We start from the raw sequence: 18,144 nt of genomic DNA, 5'->3' as shown, positions 1-18,144 counted from the left end.
AATGTCCAACAAAACTAATAAACTTTTAAAAGATGTTAAAGTAATGAAGTCTGGCTCTAAATGCAAAATATAAAGAACATCCAATAATTATGTTGCAGAAGGTTGCAGGCATATTACTAGACACCCTACCTTGTAGCAAAACATGGCTATGAACAAAACGTTGCAGGTGAGCCAGACAAAGAACAGCTGAAAACCAATTACTGTAGTACCTAAGCTATTCAAATACTGTAAGTCAATGCCTTTTGCAAAGCTTATCACTTTTAATGAGATAGAAATGGATTTTCACAACTAAACCACGACAATACATTTTTCTTAGTTAGAAAAACGAAATACAGGCTATGGCAGGAAAATAATTTGTCACCTTGGCTTAAACATTAAAAACATATATACAATTTATCACTCGATTTTATTGCCTTTGAAGTTCATCACAGCCTGCCTTATTTCTGCCAAAACATTACTTTTCAATTTGCAGATGAAATAAATACAAACAGAAGCAGAATCACATGCTATAAATTAACTAGTAACAAAGTACTTCTGAAAAACATTTTTCCGGAGGTAATTTTAGCAGACTAGACTATACAGGAATTTCACACTCAAGATATTTACCAATCCAGACAGCCAGGCCTCCATTCAAGTTTGTTGTCACAGTCAGATAAATAAGAAAAGGTTCCAAACTTTAGAACACAAAAAGATCTTCATTTCCAACTGCTGTATACTGCAGTATGAGCTGTTGATTTCATTTATCAGCCAACCTCAAACTAGTACCAAAGAGTCTGAGAATAAAGAATACAGCTAATTGCAAATCTTCTACAACATGCTATGCAGTATAACTAGCCACTTTGTCCTTCTTCAACTACAGACATTTCTTTTCCCCAGCTGGATTCGGCTGTCTCCAGTCCCTGCTGAAACTGCTGACGACCCGACCCAGCATATGGCTCCTGCTCCACTTGCAGACAGACCTTGAGATTTGCTGAGCCAAGAATGTTCACCTACGTATTTAGCACTTGCTTCTTCCTGCTCTTCTCTGTGTTCTTAATTAGCTTACCCAATTAACATAACACTTTCGACTTTTCATTAGCAAACTCTTACAAATTTACTAAAACTTTAAGAAAGCATAAGCAAGAATTCATTAGCACTCCAACTAAGAAAATCAACAAAGAAATAAACACCAATGGCATATGAGAAGGTCCATAACATCCTTTCAAGTTAATTTGTTGCTATCCCCATCAAGCTCAAGTAAACAATAGAAAGCACAGGAGACTTATCCTCTTAGCAGAGGAAAGAAAGGCTTTCAGTTCTCTTAGCCTTTTAGACAGCCAGTATGACCATCCAACAGTTACTTAAGGCTGCAAATCTCACTACCTATATGCCTAAGTGTCCTATTGATTTAAACCTACCACTTTGTAGTCCATAAAGACATTTCATAACTGTAACAAATGAAGAGATGACATTATTTATCTTTAACTTTTAAAGTAAGGAAGGATAGTATCTTATTTGTTCACTATTTGAATGTTTGAAGGTTTCTGATGAAAAGGAGGGAAAACCTATACAGTACTTAGAATTTTCTTATATAAGACATTGTGCTATAGCCCAATTAGAGAACCGGCATGGCTGTTTGAATACCTAAAGCAGCTAAATGGAAAAGTATAACTAGCATCTGAGGAGATAATGTGCAGAAACAAAGACATTTTTTTTAAAAAAATCCTTCTCAAATGATAAGCCAGATTTTTACATTGGTTATTTTTTTAAAAAAAACAGGACAACTAGTGGTATGCAATGCAGATTCATTTTATATTCAGAAACTGCTTCACAATATAAGCTATTGTTGAAGTTTGGGGTGAGGCAGAGATGAGAGTCAAGTCAAGTTTATGAAGTACCAGAGAGCCCTGAAAGAAGTGGCAGGTTGGCCTTGGGTTTCTAAAGTATATGAATTCCATTTTAACTAAACTGTCAAATTAGAAAGATGGATGGATGGATGAGATTTTTATACCACCCATTTAGCAGAACCTACTACTGTACTCTGGGCAGTTTACAATACATACAACCCCCTCCCCTGAAATATATTATAAAATCAAACCAAACAACTGTAAGTAATTAAAATTACTATGCAGCAGAACAGGAAGCAATACAATTGACAATAAGGTGTTCCATAATTTTCCTTCCTTTTTTCTTCTTCCCTCCTCTCTCTTAACTAAGAAAGGCCTACCCAAATACGTCTTTAAAAAACTTTGTTTTTAGGAATTTCTTAAAGGTCCAAAAGGTGAATTTTCTGTGGGAAGGCATTCCAAACATAGGGCACCACTGCTGAGAAAGCCCAATTCCTTGCTGTTGTCTTACAGGCTTCTATTGGTATCAGCACCTACAGGTGTAAGGCCTAAGACATCTGGGTAAAATGGGCAGCAGAACTTTGAAGAAAATGTTCTGACGGGTAATGAGATCTCAAACCGTTTAGATCTTTATATGTTAGTACCAGAATCTTGAACATGGCACAGAAGCAGGCTGGTAACCAGTGAAGGCAGATCAGAATTGATGTTATATGATAGAATTTCCACACCCCAGCAATCAATCTGGCCACTGCATTCTGGACCTCCTGATATTAAAATAAAATATATTCTACTATGGGAAATAAAGAAGCTTCAATGTTCAATTTTAATTAAAGTACCATATTTTCTTGCTTAATAAAGTTATTGTCAGATGTTCCATCGTCCTTTTCCTACTCTGTACTGTATTCTGCTTATTAGTCTCCACATGTTCTTCTTTCTCAGATTACACTGTCTTAAGGAAAAGGCACAAGCAATACTTTTTTGTGTACAAACAATAGCCTACAACTTTGTCCTACTCCAATCTTTGTACATTGAGATTTTAACAAATTCAATTATGTTAGTAAAATAACACTCTAGAAAATGACACTTCTTGGTCTTATAAACAGCAGTAATTTTCATTCAATCTTACCTATCTGTGACTTATATGCTCCCTAAATACATATGTTCCAATTCACAAAGAACTCAAACAATAATTTAATAATAGTGATAAATTAACTATAAAAGACATATGCAACATGCACAAGCCATTATTTTGGTAGATATATTAAATATAATGTGCATATTCACCAATATACACCAGGAAAATTCGGCACATACTAGTTTGATCAGAAATGTCACTGAGTATGCCAACAAGAAATATTACTGACAGTCCTAGCACTGCTTGAGCAATTATTACACTGTCTGTCTGCTGTAAGGAACAGGTGCAAGTCCAGTTGGCACAGCACGTCTGATACTCATCTATGGGACATTTAATCACTTTGAACCCCCGCCTGAGCAGAGCAGTTTAAAAGCAATAGCGATATGGGGTTGATAGTTTTGTTCCACCACAAACCAAAGTAATTTCTCAAAAGTAGGTACTTAAGGATAAATATTCCTCATGTTTTACCACAAAAGCACTTTAAGACTATGTGCAGAATCCTATTAGTTTTAGTGCATAAACTGCAGCACTGAATTGCAGCTAGTTAATGAGTTACCACTTGTATCCCTTATTGTGCACCACTGATTGAGGAATACAACTGGCAACTTTGTTAACTAGCAGCAATTCACTGCTGTCCTTCAGGCCACTGAACTTATATTAGCATAACTAACTACTGTACAGTAGTTGGATTCTGGCCAATGACAAGAGTACCACTGCATCTGTGGTATATAATGAAGCATTATATTTCAGCCAAGCATGTGGTAATTGTTCATGATATATCACAGGGAGCACAGTCACAGGGAGAAAGGTTTCCTACATCACTTCCATGTCTATTTCTCAGCTGCCCTCTGTTCCCCTTCCTAGATCATTTCCCACAGGACATACATATATCGTTGCAATGCTCCCCTGTCTACTTCTTGATATCTGAAAAGAAGTACAATACTGAACTGCTTTATATAATTTAATAAAGCTATTTTCATGAGCAAAATTTTAAGAATAAACTCACTGAATGAATAAGATTTGTTACATTAACTATAATGTAAATCATACTAATTTTCTTGATTTGAGCTGGATTTAGTTGCACTTTTATTTTTTAATTACATGTGTAATATTTTGATAGCAAAAACATGTTCAGGCCCAAATTACTTGGATACAGACAGTAAGTTGCCCTCTATGGTTCTCCCTTCAATGCCCAATCATTGTCCTGATAGAAAAACAGTATGTGATGGGAAACACCCAGACATGGATCAGTGTGCAAAGATTATTACTGGACTGTGACAGATGAATATACTGCTAATATTCCATTTTGAAATTCAACATCATTCTATAATGGTGAGTAGTTTTGCTGTATTTGAATACTCCTATGGTATCTGCAATAAATCACAAAATGTAACTTATGAGTAGAAGATATGTGCTAGTCTAATCTCAAAGATCTATTTTCACTTAAACACACAATTGTTTCATTTAAACACACGAACATATTGTATATTGTGTTTGTATATTAAATTTTCACTCTTCAATCAATGAAATAAAATCCTATAATCAGTTATGTCTCAATGCACAAAGGCCAATTGTAAGGAGGTGCCATTGTTAGTAAGAGGAAAAAAAATGGCTGAAATCCAGTAGTCATTTGCAACTAGAGGAGACCCATTGAAACAGTGGGGACTAAGTTCTACTGACTCAATGGGCCTATTTTGTTGTGACTTATTACTGGGTTTCAGCCATTTCCTGAGAAATCTCATGCATTACTGGTATAATTACTAGTAACATTAATACCATTAACAAGGAATGGCTTCAGTTAAAACCAGATTAAAATTCCCACTTTAAGGTCTGTGACTGATCTAATCAATTAGTTAGATTAAGTAATTAATTACTTCATTAGAAATCATGAGTATGTTTGGAGCAACATACTCATATTAGAACAATCTTCACTATCAGCTCTGTAGCAGTCTTTTCCCTTAATCTAAAATCCATAATAAATTAGACAGATAACTATTCTAAGTCACTTAGGATTCCATTCTATCCTCATAATAAAAGGATTTACATCAATGAATATTTTGCTGATACTCAAGGATTTAGATTAGCCAACAAAATAAGAGAATGTATGTTGCATAAAGCATTTGTATGCCGAAAGGTTATGTCATCAGTTGCAGGAAATAAAAAATGCCCTATTATTTCCCCCACCAAAGGTCCCAATGCTTGCACAAAATTCCTTTCATGGTGGAGAAGATATTGGGGGTCATGGGATAGGAAGAAAGTCTTTAACTTCCAAAAATCACCACCAATAAAATGATTTTATTATTGGCAGCAGTTTTCAGAAATTAAAGGCTCCCACCATCCTACAACCTCCATGTCCTTCCCCATGAGGAAATTAATCCCAAGAGAGTCTTGCCTTCCCCATTAGGCAGAGGGACTGGATTTTTTTTTTAATTTCTGAAAAACTGTTGTGGTTGATTCAGCTTAATGTGACATAAATTATCAGCTTAATGTGCTATAAATTAAAGCAATGGGGGTTTAGCCTAAAGCAACACATTTGGTACAGTAAGCCAAACACAAACATAATTAGAAAGAAGTGTCAGGAAAATCATGAAATTCTTCTCTACCAAACTACTTCTTGCTGGCAAGCATATCCCTCAGATACAGTAAGAGTTGCTAAATAGTGATCTTGTAATTTTTCAGGAACACAGCACACTATTATTATTACCACATGTACACCCCTGTTTGAAGCTTATATTTAAAAAACAAGGTTAGTGCATGTGAATCTAACACAATCTATCAAATATTACAAAATGAAAGCCTGAACATTTCACATAATTGAATTAAGTGCTAATGGTAAAATACTTTACTTTGTCAATAATACCTCAAGACTGCACTAACTGCTATGTCTAATTGAAGTTTTGACTTATAGCTACATTAACACATTCTTCAAAGTGCACAAACACTGCTCATGTAACAACAACGACAATCTCAGAATTGCAGAACAGGAAGGGACATTATCGATCAGAGCTGGAAGGGAGTCTATGGACCTTCGAGTCCAACCCCTGTCAAAGAGGCACAGTGGGAATTGAACTGCCAACCTCTGGCTCCACAGCCAGAAGCCTAAACCACTGAACTATCCAGCAGTTCCTATGAAGATGTAATAATCTACCTCTTACATTGTTATAAATACGTGCACAAGTATATGAAGCCATAAGAGTAGAACAGAAAACCTAGATATGAAGCCCATATTGGTCATAGCTTACTACTTTCTCTGTTCAGCAATCCTTTGTATTTCTCTCAAGGAAAACTGGAGAATTCAGTGTACTCCCCATTATGTCTGATCCTGCGTAAACTTTGTATGAGAGCACTGAGTTTAGGCTTGACCTTCTCATTACTGCCATATCTTCAGTACCACTATCTAGAATGTAAATTCAATATTGAGTTCTTTCAGGAGATCTTACGTTATATACCTTTTAGCAGAAACTTTGCAATGGATGCAGACGAGTTTCCTTTCTGTTATTGCACTGTTACATCTATGCTGTGGAACTCTTTTTCATCATCTTCACTGTAGTGGCAGGACAGAATTCTCCCTCTCCCCGTTAACATTTGGGTTGTAAACATGATTATATATATGTATTTATTTTACTAAATGTATACCTTTCATTTCTGGTAAGAACTATAAAATAAAACAAAGTACAGTTTAAAAATAAACTAAACATGTACAGTATCAGTAAAAGACAGAAACAGCATCCATTTAGCTAAAAGCCTCTTCTACAACAAACAATCATCAAAGGTCTTCCTGAATAATACAGTATTTGTCATCCAAGAAAAAAGACAGTTGCTAGGGAAGAAGCCAACTTGCCCTCTTTTGGTAGAGAATTCCATAGTCTGGGACTGGTCACTAAAAATAGTATTCCATCAAATCAAACATACTTTGAGACTGTTCGGATGGGGAGTGGGAAGCGCCTCCATTATACAACACAAAGCCCAGCAAGCTCTTACTGGAGAAGGGGGACTTTGAAACAGTCTGGATTTAATTGTTTAAGGTTTTATTCATCATACCCAGTACACTGAATTGTGCCCAGAGACAAGCCAGCAGCTGGTGAAGCTGTCATAACAAAGGAGTCACATTTACTTGTGATCAGGTCTGATTAATGGTCTGGCTGCAGCATTCTGGACCAGATAATGTTTCTGAATATTTTTCAGAGGTAATGCTCTACAAAGCTCCTCACATAAGTCTGAATGAGATGTAAATAAAAGTGTACATCCTTGTGGTGAAATTGGATATCTCCAAGCACATGTAGCACAATAGCTTCAGCTATGCAAATGCACTTATGGCTACTGCTAAATCCTAGACAATGTAAAGTTTAAATTCTGCTGATACAAAATATTTCTTAAATATTGAGCGATTTAATTTAGTTTCACTTATTAATTATTTTTGTCAAATATTTTTCTAATGATATCCTGTAATTTTAAAATTAAAAATTCAAAAAAGTCAGAACAGGGAGAGATATTTCATAATTAAAAGCTTCCTCCTTCTGTCCCACAGCTTCCTACAATGAAACCAATTACTCACAAGTTGGCCAAATAACAGGATAGAAGGAACAGATCTTTAATTATCATCAAAGAAAATCTTCCCTTGTTAGTGACATATGCAATAGAGTTTGGGATGTAAAAGTCCTTAACAAGTAAACTATTCTAGCAGAGATATTTTCTTGCTTTTGCATTTTATAGATTTACAGATTAGCTAGCATTGTTTTGTGATTACCCACCAGGAGAAAAACATGAACTTTAATTGCAAGCCTGACTTCAAAAGCAGCTCTAAAGAATCCAAACTGTTAGAAGACTGCGCCTTATTCTAATCACAAGCTCAACATCTCATCTAGTTTGGCTGACAGAGCATCAAATACAGAACCATGGAGTGAAATCAGTGAATTGATGTCTCTTTCACTGGAAAAGGCCCTCCAGACTGAAGTCTATATAAACAAGAAATCTAATATGTAATACACCATCTCAGAAACCATCAGATATATTCAGATGAAACCAAGGTAAACAGTAAATACTCACAATGGAAGCCAGCTTGTGTTCTCTTAAAACGTTGTTGAACCTTAAAGTTGTCTTTAATACTTTTACAGCCACAACAGCCAAAAAGAACAACATAAAAAATAGGCATTTGCATGAAAATGAGTGTGAACATGATTTTGAAACTGGCTGACGTAAAAGCTTACAGATTAATCATCATATACTCAATATGAGGGGGTGCTGATAAGTATTGAGCCTTACCCAAAAAAAAATTGAGCTAAGAAGCTATAAACTGCAGGGTGTATTGGACAATTTGTCTATATTCAATGGTGCAAAAATCAACAATGATTTTAAATTAACTTTCATTTTCTGGTCCAAAGTGAACATGGCGGCATCTCCAGAAAAGTTCAATGTGGAAGAGCATATGACCATTATCAAGTCCCTGTTTCTCCAAGGGAAAGGTGCAAAGCAGATTCATGATGAAATGTCACAAACTATGAGTGACAGTGGCCCTTCATATGCAACAGTTAAACGTTGGGTTGTCAATTTTGAAACTGGCCATTTCGGTGTTGAAAGTGAGAAACCCAGAGAAAAGCCTGTTCCTGTCTCTGTGCCTACAAATGTGTAAGCCATTCATGACATGATCATGGAGGACCGCCGAATATCAGCCAAAAGTATTGCTATATATCTGAGAATATCACCTGAGAGAGTTGATGCCATTATCCATAATGACTTGGAAATGAGAAGCTGGAAGCAAAGTGGATCCCCAAACTTTTGATAACTGAATAAAAGAGGAAACGTATGGCATCATCGGTGGCTGTTTTGGAACATTTTGCAAAAAATGAGTCAGATTTCCTGGTCAAACTAGTAATCGGTGATGAGACATGGATCTACTGTTATGATCCCGAGACAAAGGAACAGTCTAAAGAATGGAAGCACAGTGGTCCCTCCAGGCCAAAGAAGTTCTGAGTGCAAAGGTCAGTGCAGAAGCAAATGGCAACTGTTTTTTGGGATAAGAAGGGAGTTTTGCTGGTGGACTACCTCCAACAGGGTTCAACCATCAATGCAAAATATTACTGTGCTTTATTGATGAAGTTGAGGCAAAACATCAAGGAAAAACATTGAAGAAAGCTCTCCAAAGGTGTCATCCTGTTGCATGACAATGCCTCGTCACACACTGCAGGTGAAACAATGACAAAACTGACCTCCTTAGGCTTTCAAAGTGATGCCCCATCCACCCTATTCTCCCAACCTGCCTCCTTCTATTATCTGTTCCCCAAACTCAAAAAAACACCTAAAGGGACAACGATTTGGGAGTGTTGTGGAGGCAACTAATGCTGCAAATGAGTGGTTAAACCAGCAGTCAGAAGAATTTTATTTGTAGGGATTTAAGAAGCTGGAGGGCAGATGTCGCAAGTGCATTCATTGACTTCCTGGAGGAATATGTAGAATAGTGTGGCAGTTATAGCTTCCTAGCTCATTTTTTTTCTGGGAAATGCTCAATACTTATCAGCACCCCCTCATAATAAACCTAACTCTCTGATTTGCAGAACTTCAGAAAATCTTTAGAAAAAAAATGGGGAAGGGCCGTGACAAACAGATAAATGAGAACATGTTCAGGGACCTAACTAACTACAGATGGAACTTCTCAAAGACTTTTTTTACAGGCCCAACTTGTGACACAACACTTATCAAAACAAAACACTAAACCATGCCTACATTCTGTGGGAAGAATTGTGTTACAGAAAAAGATCAAAGGCCTTGTTTTCATGGAGTGCTTGAAGCACTATGGGGCGGTATATATAAGCTGCACGCTTTTTGCTTTGCTTGTTTTCTCTTCAACTCCTAGATTTATTTTGGGCGAGTGTTTGGGGGGGAGGTTGCTCTTTACAGGTGAAAACATACTTAGGAAGGCAAAGTATAATTTGTTAAATAACAAAAGAGAAAGTATAAAATGAGCATATGTTAGTAGTAGCGAATAGTTCCAATCTACACAGTTAATATCTGAACCCTAACCAAATTTATGGTACTGAGGAAACTACATGTTTATTTTGAAAGCCACCGTCTACACTATGTGTGTTGTCTACCCAGAAGCCAATTATAAAAATGCAGACGCATACAAGAACAGAAACCTCATACAAGAACAGCAACAGTTGATAGCAGTATCCAAACATTGCATGTCAATCAAGCTACAAGAATTATTCCTTGCACACCCTGTATATATTAGATGCCTGGAAAAGCCAGACCTTTTTAATATAATGTAATTCAGTGATTCAATAATCAAAGTACTCCTGATCGAATATTAACTAGCATAAGTGACCAACTATTTCAAAGGATGTTTCAGAACATGAAGGCTTATGATAAATCTTAAATATAAATAAAATTGATGGGCAACATTACTTTGATATATATATTTACAGGCTTTCATAATAAGCTTATTACTAGTAGGCAATGGATGAAAAATATTTTAAAGCACATTGATTATCACTTGTACAACTTGATTCTCTTTGCAAGTACTGTACAATATCAACCCTGATAATGCATATAGGCAACCAATTGCACAAATAATTTTTTTCGTAAGTATATTAAACTAAACAATTCAACAAGGACTGAAAAAGGGAAACAGCATATTCCCATCTGTTAAGTCAATAGTCTGGTTTGGATATAAGATTAAACCATGACTCATGTTAAATGTGAGATCTTCTCCAAGCTTGAGCAAATCTCCAGCACTGAGTACTCCTTGCCCCTTCCCTGTTCTTCCAAATGGCTGGCAGGAAGAATAAATAGGAATATGCTGAAGTTACAAAGTTGAATTCACCAACAGACAAAAGACATCCACAATGACAGCTGTTGCCATTCCCACCAGGTCACAGAACCTGCCATCTATCATTACCTCGAATCTTGTCTGCAGTCTTTTTCAAAGGCTCATCCACACCCAGTGGATGAAACCATATTAGACCATATACAGAAATGAAAGCAGTAGAAATTGACTTGGAAGAAATACAATATTTACAGATGATACCTAAAGGATAGTTTTAACCAACCTCTTGCCCTTATACCCTTAGATTTTTAGTAACAGTTATTTCTTACCCTATAGAAAGGTTTTCTAGGCACCACAGGGTACTTCAATTTCTCCTGGGGCTTATATCCCTTCAAAAGCAAATCTCTGTCTATTTCTAACCGACAGTACTGCCAAATGTCTACAATCACATAGACAGGTACAGAAAATAAAATAAAATAAATAAACAGAAATAAACATGTTCTTGAGGAACCTGAATTCCCAATTAATGATAAATTAGAGAACGTTAATGTACCTGTATGTCCTATTTTACAATTTGAAAGGTGGACCTGTACATGCCCCCCTCTTTCTAAGCCTTGATGTTATTCATGAACGGGCAACATCTGGAAGGTAACTGAAAAAGCAAAAGGTTCACCTGAATATAGGAAACTGCCTCATACTGAGTCAAACCCCTGATCTATTTAACACAGTACTGTACAGTATTACTAACCTGGACTGGCAACAGCTCTCTAGTATCTCAGGCAGAACTCTTTTCCTTTCCTGAAACTCCCTAGTGTTACCTCGTACTCTCTATTCCCAGTATTCACCTGGCCCAACATCAGCGACATCTTTCAATTTTATATAATCAGGCTTTCATTCTAGCAACCAGTACTATACTATACTGCTGATTATTCAGAGGAATTATGAGGAAGAGTTTCTGAAAACCTTATGAAACAAGGCTGATGCAAAAGAGTGATTCCCCAATAAACAGGATAATTCAAAGAAGAATATCTAATAGTTATTCTTCTTGACTCATTACACTAAAACCTAGACTGTACTGCTAGATAATTTCAGTTACTAAGGATGACTGGGTAATCATTAACTTAGCAAACTAGAGAGTTGTTGCCAGTCCAGGAAACACTGGCGTTCTTGCTTGGGCAAAAGAAAACTAGCCAAAGCATTGAAGCAAAATCAACTATTATATTTATCAAAAAATACCCTAAAAGGCTATACAAACTAATTTGCTTTATAATGTAGCTTTCTTATGAATACTTCTCAAAGTAAATTTAATTTATATTAAAATGAGTGGCTATCTGGACATTAAACCAGTCATAGTAATTTAAGACACTACAAACATATGGATAAGCATTGTAATAATGATTATATACTGTATTTTAAATTGATATCATTTTGGTATGGTAAAAGCACTATGATAGAAAATAACAGATTGTTTGGTTTTGCTACATATTGTTTATTCAGCATTTAAGAAGCTGCTCTTTTTATAAACCAAAATCATCTCAATACTCATGTCAAATACTCCTATAACACAATTCAAATAATTCAGAGGACAATGTGAGGCAAGTCAGCACAATGATATTTATTTGGAAGACCTAAAGACATTAAACTAGAAGCATTTATTTACTTATACCAATTGTTCTCCAACTTTCCACAGAATATTTGAGGCAGAAGAAATCTGTATGGTGTGTCTGAATGTGGGCTTTACTTATAAACCAATACAGGATTACTAGTCTCCTCCAATCTATGAGCACTAAAAACAAATCACTATGGAACTAGATAGCTTAAGTGACTGGAAATAGGATATAGAGCTTTTCAGCTCTAGGTCACTGGTTTCTGTAAGCCACTGAACGGACGTCTTCAGATGCATTCTCCACTCATTCAGCTAATGAGATGTCTGTACAGTACAATTTCCATGATCCACAAGTAAAATGTTGTTATTACAACAGCTATCATAGAAGAAAGAGGATCAAAGAGTGGGTGGAATTGCCAAAAACACACGTAGCATTCTGAATACAATATATTTGGGAGTAAATCTGCTGAACATTGTGGGACCTTCTTGCATGTAAATCTGCATATAACTGTGCCGTCAGTTACCTTGGCAACTGTGACCAGCAAGTTTATAACACATAGTTTATTAGGAGGAAGGGACTACCATTTCCTTTTTCTGATTCTATCAGAAATACAGTACATTTTCTAAGCATTTTAGCCATTTACAGAATACAGATAGTTTAGAATAAGGGAAATGCTTCTGATTTTTAAATCAGAGCTCTGCAACAAAAGAGCAAAGGCTGTGACATCACCTATTACATTGGCTGTAATTATTTGCTGATATCATTCAAAGATGTGCAAGCATCTTTCTTTGTTCTCCAAATAAGATTGCTATTCACCACCACCACCACCACCCCACCATGGGTTTCACTTGGAAATGTTCACGCCCCACATGGTGTACGCATAATGACGCCCAACACTTAATTAAACTGCTTATTCGTTTCGTAGAATTTCACTGCTTCAGCAAAAGATCTGGCAGAGGTTGAATAATGTGAGTAACTACTGCTGGCTGCAATGAAGCAATCAGCCGAAAGGGAGACACACCTATGCATGAGAATTAGATTTGTTCATGAACAAAGGGGAAAAAAGCAGACAGCTCACAGTAGTGAAGTTGATTACATGTCTGCTAAAGAACAGAAACTAGGAAAATATTTCAGCTGGGATAAAGAAATGCAGTATAATAACCTACTGCCTAATTCCCTTGAATGGGACAATGGTTAAATTCTAAGGTTGTAAAATAAATGTGAACGTGTTTGTGAAAGAGATGTGCAACACTCTAACCAATACTGGAAGTGATCTGCCATAAAAGAGGAGATGGAAGATAACGGATAACAGGAATGCCAGAATGCAATAAGTCCAGAACACACCCACAAGTGTCTGTTATCGAGATTAGCCTAGCAAACATCTTGTGTTTCAAAGTCTGTACTAAATGGTGATAGGAATCGGACAAATACTTGAAAACACAAACATGACTGTGTAATAATTCTTGCATTCTGCTTGACAGCCAAGCCAAACCAGAGCCTGGCAATTTGAAATGGATTTGTTATCATCAACAGAGATGACCTGGATCAAGATCCTAAGAACACATAGCTCTTGTCAAACTTCACAGTCTGCCACACACTGCAACACAAATGGCTCCACATGGATTCTTCTGGAAGGAAGGAGGCAGTGCACAGAGGAACTCAGCTCTAATGTCACTGGAGTGATACCCAACAATATATATCCCTTCCTCCCCTAACAAAACTTGAGAGCTTCATGTTCCTGTCCTCTCCAGGAAGGCAGAAGGACCAGAATAATCCTGATCTAAGAATGTAAAACAACTATGTGCATGTACGTGAGAGAGATGTACGTGGTCTTCCAATACTGTTCCCTACAGGAACAGCTTAGATTTGTAACCTTTCCATCTATATATTGTCAGTAATGTGATTCTTACATGCTGTGCAACCTTCACTAGTTATATGTGCCAATGAGCCATCGTTTCCAATTCAGCTACCACAGAGAATTTCAGTTTATTCAAAATGAAAGTACAGTACCTGATTAAAATCTATACCACCAGGACATATAGACATAAAGACTTACATCTGAATACATGTTTAATATTACTGGTACATTATGTCAGACAGACATGGAACACTGTCGTTCTTTCTTATGTGTGCATAAGTGTTTATTCAAAACAGAAGAGGAAGAGCAACTCCCTGTGTCTCAAACAATTTTAAACAGGCAGTACACAAAACAAACATATTAAATAAGACATCAGTACTGTCCAAAGTCATTTTCAGCATATGATTAGCACAAACACATCTTAAACCCATCACAAAAGTATAATGTACACATCCTGCCCAGAACTACAATCTTACTGAGCATGTGGGGGCAATATGAACACTGCTTCCCCAACCCTTCCACCTGTCCTCTTGGATGGTGAGATGAAACATTCATAGTGGTCAAGAAAACACATGAGTATATTTCAGGAGCCCATATTCCTTCCCAGCTAGTACTGAGATGCAGCCCCATTAAACAGTTATGGGAATGTAACCCCACCTACAGGAAGTCTGTATATGGCAGATGTAGATCACAGCCCAAGGAGAAAACCACTCAGACCTTTACCACACTTCAGGAAAACAACGCTCAACATGAGGAGGGAGAAAAAAATAATTAATTATACCTCCTTTTTTTTTTCTAAAACCAAGGCTGATTTAAGCCTCCATTGCTGCAGCTGGAGAAGCCATAGAACTATGCTCAGCTTTTCGCTTCTTTGGTTCTTTGTTCTTCTTAGTTCCAGAAAATGGGAAGTGCTGCATGCAAGACACTCACGATAATTTTTACAAAGCTTCTCTTTGAGCATAACCTTCAAATCAGTTGGTCTCCAAACTGAACTTAAATACTGTACAATGAATTTTAAAGAACAGTGCAAGAATTTGATGTGAAAGCTAAGCCAGTGAACAGGAAGGGGGATATACACAGGGTGTTCATGCTCTGTTTTCTTGCAAGGAAGTGAATATCCTTCTTTGTGCATAAGGTTTTTTAAGTTTTGCATTTGTATGTATATAACCTTTTCCATCTATATCTATACATAAGATGTTACTGTTAGATCCTGGTTCTGCTTGATTTTTTTTCTGCCACACAAAACTTTGGCTAAATACCAATTAATAAATCCCTGAAATTAATAAACAAGATCTTTTCATTCAGGGAGAATTCATGACTAATAGGAAAACTACACTTATGTGTGTTTTGGATTATCCATTCAAACTGCCAAAACAGCAAAGAACAAAAGAACTAACCAACCTCTGTCCTCTGAACTCTGTTATTTACAATATGTTATTTCTTTTCTAAAATAGACTGGCATTTCATTGATTAACAGGTGGCTTATTTGCAGCTTGACAGACTACCTCTGTTGTGTTTCATTATCTAAATGTACACTCTGAAGGCAATATCAGTTTAGTCCAGATTACTTACCGATTAGCACAATTTAACCAAACTTGCATATTTAATCCTCACAGTAATAATTATGATATGAAAAACATGACACGTTCACCACTTTTTAATGCACTTCTGCAGATCTGAAGAGTAGATTCACAGTCTCACAGCTGGACAGCAAACCAGCAGGGCAGGTTACTGCCTATCCAAACCAAATGCATCTTTCCTTTTAATATACAGTAACTCCCTTTCAGTTATATTGTCATATTCAAGGTGAGAAGAATTTTAAGCAACATGTAAACTGTAAACTGAAAGCACTACAAAAATGATTGCAAAAAATCATGATGAGCACTTCATCCTGATGTGCCTTTTAAATAACAGCTAATAAAAATGGCAGACACAGAAGAATAAGAGGTTATTCTATTTTAATTATTTTTGGAATGGTCATTTACACTGATGTAAGATATATACTTCCTAGCCTATATGGGCATTCCCCAGAATACAGGAAGGTATCAGACATACCATATCATGTAACAAAGAGTGTACACGCATACGTCTCACCCCTTCACTTAGACTGAAGGATTACAAGAATCAGATCCACAAATCCACTCCTACATCACATGGTGCTTTGCACGCACAAGAGGTGGGAGTGGCGCATTCATGCATGCCTTAGAGCCCATTGTGTGTGACCAAACTTGCATGGAGGCATACCTTAAAACGACACTGAAATCTGTTGACCTACAGAATTAAACACCTCCTATCTAGTATCACAAGCCATTCCGGTAAATTTATTTAAAAGGTGGGAAATACAAATTCCTGCAATCGACTAATCACATGCAAGAGGGACACTCCCCAGGAGGTCTGTTACTCTTAAGGTTTCTGAAACAGATCGACTGGTTGTGCCTAAGACGAATCAACGCCTGAGAGCCACCAGTTGGCACCTGTGGCATTTTCCAGGCATGTGCTCCTCTCTCTCTCTCTCTCTCTGTCCAGCAGCAACAGCTGTCACAGGCCAATCGCATTACAACACATAGAGCCAGGAAAGGAAAGCGCCTCGATCCAGCCCCTTCAGCTTTCCTCTCCAGAAGCCGAAGGCCATGATTATGACGCGGCCGGAGGGCAAGGGGGGCACAAAGAGAGAAAGAAGAGCGAACAAAGAAAGCGCAGGACGGCCAGGATGCGGAGAGGCACGCCTCACGAGCCCCCATCACTATCCCGGGAGCTTGCAAGAGCGGGCTCGGCCGGGGCTCACGACAGGCGGGAGGAAAGAGCCGGGCTGGTTTTTAATCTCCCTTCAGTCCAACCTGTCGCGTCTTTCTTTCCCACACGGCAAGCGTCCAGGCCTGCCCTCATGGCCGCCACACACACACACCCTGTCAGCACCCTCTTTTCTCCAGCGCCAGCCTTGCCGGCAGCCCCTCACTCACTTACCTTGGCTTTACCGGCCTCCAGCTTCTTCCTCCTCTCCTCGTCCTCCATGGCCCCTGCGAGGAGAGACCAAAGCGTTAACAAGCTTCAGGCGAAAAAAAAAAGAAAAGACGAGGCCCCCCTTGCGCCCCCTCAAGGCGCCGACACGGAAGCCGAGCTCCGGGCCTGACTGTCTTGCAGTCCCGTTACGCGGACCGAAGACTCCGCGACCGACGCACCGGCGCCGCCATCTTCGTCTCCACGTAAACATGCGGGCCGGGAAAAGTGACGTCCCTGCCACCCCCCTCCGCCTCCTTCTTCTCCGCCTCCTCTTCCCTCCTGAGCGGCGTGGAGCTGCCGCCTCAGGGATGGGTTACGCGGGGCTCGCTTCCGCGGGTTGACTCGCGGGGCGGCTGCAACAACGGAGGAGGAAGGGGTTGCCATAGCACCTAGCGTCAGCTTTCTCATGACCCTTCACAGGCAGCCAACTTAGGTTTATTCTGAACTTCATGCCAGCTCGAGAACTTGACTTGGGATGCCAGGAATAGGTGCTGCTTAAAATATGTGTGGAGAGGTTTGGGGCCACGGTGTTGGGTTTAAATCAGATTAGAAGTTTCTCTGAGCATGTCAATGCAATAAAATAAAGGTCGTCCTGCTGGCCCATGAGAAATGCCTCTGTGAGGACCAGCTAGCAGGAGTGCAAGCTCTCAAGTCCTCCAGAATTCTTCAGAAGAAGTGTTAGAAAAGCGTGATATTAAAGCAACTGGTGTGAAGACGTACTAGATAGGCCTTTGGTCTAACCCGCACAAATTACATATGGTGCTTACATCATGAGAGGCGGTGTAGCTTACTGGGTAGAGTGATGGACTAGAACTCAGGAGACCTGGGTCCAAATCCCTGGGCAGCCAAAGAAAGTTTGTGTGTGTGTGTGGGTTTGGGTGTGTGGATCTGATAACCTCTTTAAATATCTCACATACCTTGAAAATCCTATTTGGGTTACTGTGAAGTCAGGTGCA

At 38.2% G+C, this 18,144-nt stretch overlaps 1 protein-coding gene across 9 annotated transcripts in view; it reads right to left on the bottom strand.

Moving 5' to 3' along the window:
- The window catches only part of AKAP9 (A-kinase anchoring protein 9), a 119,759-nt gene extending 102,364 nt beyond the window's left edge, over positions 1-17,395 (bottom strand). For 8 of the 9 annotated variants that reach the window (XM_073003162.2, XM_073003167.2, XM_073003165.2 and 5 more), the window contains exon 1: positions 17,153-17,350. In XM_073003162.2, the coding sequence (XP_072859263.2) occupies positions 17,153-17,200 (48 nt within the window). In that variant the 5' untranslated portion in view covers positions 17,201-17,350. Of the gene's footprint in view, positions 1-17,152 lie in introns of all 9 variants that reach the window. The other variant, XM_073003168.2, reaches the window with a different exon arrangement.
- Between the last annotated feature and the right edge of the window lie 749 nt (positions 17,396-18,144).

The sequence above is a fragment of the Pogona vitticeps genome, chromosome 6 (assembly GCF_051106095.1).
Source record: "Pogona vitticeps strain Pit_001003342236 chromosome 6, PviZW2.1, whole genome shotgun sequence".
Taxonomy (NCBI): domain Eukaryota; kingdom Metazoa; phylum Chordata; class Lepidosauria; order Squamata; family Agamidae; genus Pogona; species Pogona vitticeps.
This window is presented reverse-complemented; position numbering and strand designations above follow the sequence as displayed.